Source organism: Tupaia chinensis, unplaced genomic scaffold, assembly GCF_000334495.1.
Source record: "Tupaia chinensis unplaced genomic scaffold, TupChi_1.0 Scaffold143886_1, whole genome shotgun sequence".
Taxonomy (NCBI): Eukaryota; Metazoa; Chordata; class Mammalia; order Scandentia; family Tupaiidae; genus Tupaia; species Tupaia belangeri.
In genome coordinates, this window is record NW_006203737.1 from 138346 (window position 1) to 146406 (window position 8061).

Sequence of the window (8061 nt, forward strand, 5' to 3'; positions counted from 1 at the left end):
TTTTATTTATTCATTCCTTTATTTTAATTTGACCAGAGAGACAGAGAGAGAGAGAGAGAGAGAAAGTGGGAAAGTAAGCCACCAGGTCTGGGATTCGAACCGTGGTCGGCCATGTGGGAGTGTCCAGTGCCTTAACCACCACACCACCTGCTGGTCCCCTGTAATACATATATTTTAACACTGAATGCCTTCATTAACATTTTATTTTGAAAAAAAAAAAGAAAACAAAAAACTTAGTGTTTGCCAAAATTATTATGCATGCTCTCTTTAAGAATAATCACACCTTTATGGGACCAGCAGATGGTATAATGGTTATGTCACTGGACTCCCACATAGTCGACCTCAGTTTGAGTCCTGGACCCGGTGACTTGAATTCTCGCCGGGCACATGTGTGTGTGTGCCCAAGATCCTGAGAGGCGAATGGAGGAGTGCAGTGTGGACTTCCTTCTTGAGGAGTGATTTCTCGCTTTCTGTCTCTCCAGCAAGTACACATGCCTATAGCTAAAATGTCTTGAAAAAAAAAAAAGACCCTATAGCAAAAACCTCTCCAAAAAAATAAAAGAAATGACGTGAGAAGGATTAGGTTTGCATCCACAGGCCTCCCTGAGGACACAGGCATGTGGATACCATGATTTAGGTGTAGATCACAGTGTCAAGACCCTGTTTGAGGCAGTTTCCAATAAATAAATAAACTATAAAGAAAGACTATCTCTGGAAAACTTTTTTTGTTTCTTTGTTTGTTTTAGATTTTTTTTTGCCAGAAGGCATGTGCACTCACTGCAAAGAGACGGAGAGAGATAAAGAGAAAGCAAACAAAAAAGGTTCCCCATGGGGGCATGGTCACACTGTAATCACATCTCTACTTTTCCTTTCAGACTTGGGGCACGTAAATGTACCCAGTGTATTCTTCAAGCTGCTGGGACTGGAACCCAACTGCAAAGTGGGCCATGTGGGATCCAGCTGCCTTAACCACTAGGCCATCGGCTGGCCCCCTGACAAAATTTTATTTTTAGATTTCTTTTTTAGGGCCACAGAGTGTGTACACTCACTGGAGAGAGACACAGAGAGACAGTGGGAGAGGGAAAGTAAGAAATCATCCCCCCCCTGGGGGGGCACACTTCAATCCCTTCTCCTCCATTCTCCTCTCAGGATTTTGATCACATACGCACATGCACCTGACATGTTTTTCAAGCTATCAGCTCGGGACTAAAACCATGGAGTCAGCTATGTGGGATCCAGCGCCTTAACCACCATGTCACCTGCCGACCTCAATCAAAAATTTAAAAAATAAACAAATAAAAAGGAAAAGAGTCTGAGTTATAATTGTGGCATAAACAACCAATCATACTTAACTGTGGCTCCGAGCGGCTTTGAATTCACAATTAAACATGCAGTTATAAGGAGAGCAAAGTCATATATCAGAGGGCATGCAAGTGCTCAAATTGCAAACCAATTGCAACTTACTATTGAAAATAGAACTCAAAACAAAAGGCTTTGGCCATAACTACAGACAAAAACAGTAGGAGGAAATCAGTATTTCAAAATAGACTGGCAAGAACCGTATCGCTGTGATCACAGCAAAAGCCTGCCTTTTTCAAACAATAACACCCCTCCAAAGTGCCGTGAGCTCAGCAGACATCATTACTTAGTCAATCTGCTCCTTAAACATCCAGAATGTTCTAAAGGAGCTAATTCGAATCAGAGAGAACATACACAGGGACTTCAAAATGTTTGCAGAGAATGGAATTGAAGTATGAGTTAATTTTTGTGTGCAAAACTATTTTGGAAGCCACACACAGTATTTCCATAATACTCATTTTTCCATGAACTTTTGAAGACCCCTTTATAGAATTTCACTTGCCATAGTTAAGTGAACAGTTACTGATGGGAGTGTATGTTATCATTTCAGCTAGCTTGGGGCGAAAATAAACCACGGAAAGTTAATGACTAATTTGCTAGATACTGAAAGAAATGCCTGATAAGATATAGTCAAACTCTGTCTTGAATTAAAAAGAGGTAAATCAATAAAATCTTAAGGGTGTTCTTGAGGGAAGAAGAAATCGCTATTCTTTAATATATATCTCAAATGCTCTATCAATAAATATGACCTAAGTTCAGCAAATTTAGACCTCACTCACTAGCAGCTGAAAGAGTTTGGCTTTGATAAAGAACCTTCATGACTAGAGAATTCGGCTGTATAAAGTAGAGAGTGACATGGTGAATACTAGAAGCTGGAAGGGGAAGGAGGTGGGAAAATAGAGAGAACTTGGTTAATGGATAGCAGAGCGCATGTAAACAAGTAGAATGGCTTACAGAGTAAAGCTACGTCATATAGCTCCATCAAGAATATTGATGACAATCCAACGTATATTTCAAAATAACCAGAAGAATAGTTTCAAAGGTACACAATGCAAAGTAGTTATAAATATTGAAGCTGGGGGGTATGTTTACTGCCCTGATTTGATCATTATACATTGTACATATTTTGAAAAACCACACTGTAGCCCACATAGATGTAGAACTATTATACGTAAATTACGATAAAAATTAACACAGAACAAAACTAAAAACCCAAGAGACACATGAATTCACTCCAGGATCTGAGTACAGAACGTTAAACAGGGTGTTTAAGGGGGCAGGAACTTAGAAATCAGCCCCTAACCTTGAGCAGTATTTGATGATACTAGAGAAGAAAACAAAAAGTTTAGATCCCTCTTCCAATGGACTTAAAAAGCATGCTTCCAACATTGAATTATCAAAATGATCATCCTAGAGAAAACAGTACAGTTAAATACCACTACCGTAAGAACAGCAAACATCTTTTTAATAAGAAAGTTCAACTCAGGAAGCTTCCAAGACTGTGAGTCAGGGCATATCATTAAAACTTGGGAGTATACTGTTTGCCATGAGAGAGAGAAAAAACATTTCAAGGATGTCATTTAGCACCTTGAAAACTCCTTTTTCAAAAAGGAAGAGTGAAAAAGCAAGCTGACAGGTCCGGGACTCGAACCACTGTTGGCCATGTGGGAGTCCAGTGCCCTTATCTACCATGCCACCTGCCGGCCCCTGAAAACAGCTTTTAATGATGCCCCCAAAGAAGACTGTTCACCTTCTGCAGTGAGCATCAATTTATCTTTGTCAATGTGCTTTTTCAAGATTCTTTTGTTAAGATATTCCAGTGGCTAAAAGATCTAAATAAAGGTAGTTGGTCGGATGACAATCTAAATAAAGGTAGTTGGTCGGATGCCCAAAAAGTTATAGGAGTTATAGGAGTACTAATATGATATATTTAGGAACTTAATATAATAGCATGTATCACTATCAGATCCTACTAGACAAATGAATAACCATTACTTCTAATAATCATGAATATCATGAATATTCACATACTTACATAAACAAATTCATCAAAACTTATCTTCCCATCTTTATTCCTGTCACCATCCAGCATGAGTTTTTGAATAATTTCTCTCACTTTATATCCTGGTAATGGCATATTAGCTTCCTTGAAAAGCTCATGAAGTTCGTAGTCACAAATGAATCCATTGCTGTTGAGATCTTAAAAAGAGAGAGCAAGCAAGCAAGAAATAATAATAATGTATTCAGTGTATTTCCTTTTATTTGAGGCTCAGTTCATGAGCTCGCCTAAATACAGTTCTTTTCTCCTTGTGTGGAACTCAAGGATGTCTGCAAGGGAAATGCAAATTTTCATTGAAAAACCAAGGTTTTATATTGCGTAGCCTATATTTTAAACAGTATACACATAGCTTTATATAGAAAGTACTCTGGGGGACTGCAAATGGCATAATGGTTATATTGCTGGACGCCCACATGGTTGACAGTGGTTTGAGTCCCAGACCTGACGGCTTTGAACTCATGCGTGTGCATGCGTGTGCGTGCCCAAAATGCTCAGAGTGGAGAAGGGATTGTGGCATGGTCTTCACCCCAGGGGATGATTTCTCACTTTTGGTCTCTCTGGCGAGTGCACAAGCCCTACAGCAAAAATCTGTCTCTCTTAAAAGAAAAGAACAGAAAAAAAGAAACAGCACTCTGGGGTCAAATGGTGTCACAGTGGTCAAACATAATGCTCTATGAGGCAATTCCACATGGGAAGGTTCCTGGTTCAAGTCCGGAAACCTCCCTGAGTACAGCAGCCACACTTTGCCCACTATTTGGGGCTGGCCGAAGGCTGGGGATGAATCACGGCATTGAGACTCTGTTTGGGGCGCTGTTGCTCTCTCTCACTCGTGGAGTAAATAAACAAATAAACTTAAAAAAAAAAACCCAGCACCTCGAATTTTTAAGAAAGCATACATGGTTTATTAAACTATGAAAAATTCAGGGAGCTAAGACGACTTTTAAAAAAGAATAGACTGTACACCAACAACACACTGCCATGACATAAAACATTTTCCATTTTAACTATTTAGAAGTTTTATGTTCCTTAATCTTCCACTAAATTCAAAACAAGTTTTATCAATTAATGTTGATTTTATGTCAAAGCATACCTAAAATTGAGCAACCACCTTCAGTGCCAATTTTTTCAATCATTAATGTAAACAAACATTAATCCAAGACTAATACAAAGTTTGTAAAAGTGAATGGAGTAAGGCTGGCAGATGGCGTGGTGGCTAAAGACGCTGGACTCCCACATGGCCTACCACAGTTCGAGTCCTGGACCTGGTGGCTTAAAACTCATCAAACTGGAAAATAATAATATTAATAAATAAAGTTAAATAAAAAATAATACTAAAAAAAGTAAATGGACTACTGAGTATAGCAGATGTTTAACATATATAAATAAATAACCTTTTTGTGCTACTGTAGTTTTAAGAGTATGTATTAAAGTGCTTATTAAATAAAGGATATGTATATGTAAAGGCTGTTTTAAGTGAATAAAACAAAATAAAACTAGTCAATGCCCAAAAGTTTATTTATTGAGAAAGAGAGCTAATGTCCTGATGGCTGTAACCACTTGAGTATCTTTTTTTGGTGAATGAAATTTTATTTTCATGAGTCAATTTTTTTCCCAAGAATTATTATATTTTACCTTTATTTATTTATTTTATTTTATTTTGACCATAGAGGAACAGAGAGAGAGAGAGGGAGAGGAAAAGTGATAAAGCAAGCCGCCAGGTCGCCAGGTCCAGGACTTGAACTGAGGTTGGCCATGTGGAACTCCAGCGTCCTTAACCACCACACCACCTCATGAGCCAATTTCAAATACGTTCTTTCAATAATGCTTTTTATCCCAAGGTCCCACTGATTTTCAATGGTAAATGTAATTCTAACAGAAGACAACAATCCGAGTAGGGAGTTGACGGAAGATACAGCACTATTCACAAAAATGTCTTATGAATAGTTAGTCTATGTGATACAGTACTATCAAATGTGGGGCCTAGCCACAGTGGCGCAGGTAGTAGTGGCACTGCTGTGCAATCCAGGAGACCATATGAGAAGCCTATGGGTTCCTGTCCCCAGTCTACTTAAACATGCTGTGTAATGCCCTGCAGCCACACCCGAGATCCTGGCTGGCTGCAAGGCTGAGAGAATTGTAGTGTGATAACCCTGGCAGGGATTCCTCTCTCTCTCTCTTTCTCTTTTTCTCTCCTTCCCCCCCCCTCTCTCTTTCTCCCAAGAGATAAATAAACTTAAAACAACAACAACAAACACATCTCACTGGGCTAGCCATGGTGGCTACAGTAGTAAGGGTATTTTTGACAATGCTAAGGCCACATGGGAAGGTGCCAGGTTTGCATCCTAAGGTCTTCCTGTACGTGTGGGATGTGGCTATGTGACCATAATCCTAGCTAACTGAGGCAAGGGGTGAACTGCAGCGTGAAGACCCTATTGGGACATCCCACCTCAGAAAAAAAAAAAATGAACAAACTTAAAAAAAAAATCAAGTAAATACTAGGTACTGTTTGTGGGCCTGAGGATACCTTAGCCAACAAAGTTAAGTCTTTCTGTCAAGGAGCTCACATGCTAGTGACAATGAATAAACCAATATATATACATGAGGTATGACTGTAAAATATACAACAATGTAATATAACGACATAAGTGCTATGAAGCAAAAGTACAGCAGGTTTAGAGGGGTTAAAGTGGGACTATTTTGTCCTTTGCGGGACATTTTTAGGTCACAACTGAGGAGGTGGGCAGGGAGTGGATACTCCTGCCCAGGGATGATTCTAAATATCCTGCAGTGCATATGCAGCTCCCTCACTGTGTAACACAGAATATGCACCACAAAATGTTAATAATTCTGAAGTTGGGGCCAGCAGATGGTGTTATGGTTACATCACTGGACTCCCATATAGTCTACTGCAGTTCAAGTCCCAGACCTGGTGGCTTAAAACTCACGCTGGACACATGTGCATATGTGCCTAAGATCCTGAGAAAAGAATGGAGGAGAAAGGATTGAAGCATACCCACTTCCCTTGGGGGGTGATTTCTCACTTTCTGTCTGTCTCTGCACACATTCCTTATAGCAAAAATCACTAAAATTACTACAGTTTCATCTTATCAATTAAAATATCTGTACTTTGGAACCAGCAGTTAGCGTAATGGCTATGTCGCTGGACTCCCATGTAGTCGACCACGGTTCGTTTCCTGGACCCGGTGGCTTAAAACTCATGCCGGGCGCATGTGCGTGTGTGCCCAAGATCCCCTGAGGAGAATGGAGGAGAATGGATTGCGGCGTGGCCATCTTCCCTGGGGGGTGATTTCTCACATTCTGTCTCTCTGTCTCTCTCTGTCTGGTCAGCACACGTGCCCTATAGCAAAAAAACTCCCCCCAAAAAATCTGTACTTTTAAAACATTGACAGCAAGTTACTCAACACTTAAGAAAATCATTTATATTCCCTCTAAGGGAAAGCAATGAATTTCCCGAGTGCATACCTTCACTTTTTTTGCTTTCAATGTATAAAAGGTTATATATACCAAAATCTACATGTCTACATGTGAAGTATTAGTATGAAGATATTTCAAGGGACCAGCAGTTAGCGTAATGGCTATGTTGCTGGACTCCCACGTAGTCGACCACAGTTCGCGTCCCGGACCCGGTGGCTTAAATTTGCGCCGGGCGCGTGTGTGTGCATGTCCAAGATCTCGAAAGGAGAATGGAGGAGAAGGGATTGCAGCGTGACCATCCCCTCTAGGGGGTGATTTCTCGCTTTCTGTCTCTCTCTCTCTGTCTGGCGAGCGCATGCGCCCTATAGCAAAAACCTCTTAAAAAAAAAAGATATTTCAAAAAGTCTGTGGAAAATGGAATTAAGTATGAATTTAATGTAGTACAAAAGAATTTTGGAAAAACAAGCATAGTTTTTTTTTTTTCCTCATAATATGCATCTTTTCCCATGGAATTTTGGGAGACTCTTTGTATGTAGAAATCAATCTAGCACAGGGCCAGCAGATGGTGTAATGGTTACACTGCCGGACTCCTGTGTAGTCAACCATGGTTCAAATCCTCAATCCAGTGGCTTAAAACTCATGCCAGGCACATGTGCATGCATGCCTAAGGGGCATGCAGTGTGGCTATCCCCCCAGGGGGTGATTTCTCACTTTCTGTCTCTCTGGTGAGTACATGTGCCGATAGGAAAAATCCCTCTTAAAAAAAAAAAAGAAAGAAATCAATCCAGCACAACAGCTACAGTGGCTATGAGGAACAAAGTAATCCACATGGCTCTGCACCAGAAGTTGAGCCACTCTTCATGTATAATCCTTGAATTTAAATAAACCTGCTCCTATGCATCTTATCCATGCAGCAATCTGTTTCTCTCATTTTCTCATTTCTTTTAAAAACAAATTTTCATAGGGCATGTGTGCTTGCTGGAGACAAACAGAGAGAGAGAGAAAGTGAGAAAGCATCCCCCACTCCCATGGGGCATGGTGACACAACAATCCCTTCCCCTTCTTTTCTCAGTCCTTTCGGGATTTGGGGCACACGTGCACATGAACCTAATGTGTTTCTCAAAGCATTGGCTCCAGGACTTGAACTGTGCAGTTGGCCATGTGGTATCCAGCCTCCCTAACTATCACGCCACCAGCTGCACCCACCC

At 40.4% G+C, this 8061-nt stretch overlaps 1 protein-coding gene across 1 annotated transcript in view; it reads right to left on the bottom strand.

Moving 5' to 3' along the window:
- PLS3 (plastin 3) overlaps positions 1 to 8061 on the bottom strand; it is a gene marked incomplete in the record, with an annotated part of 72858 nt that overhangs the window by 27328 nt on the left and 37469 nt on the right. The window contains 1 exon segment of the mRNA XM_027767047.1: positions 3395 to 3558. Coding sequence (XP_027622848.1) covers positions 3395 to 3558 — 164 coding nt within the window.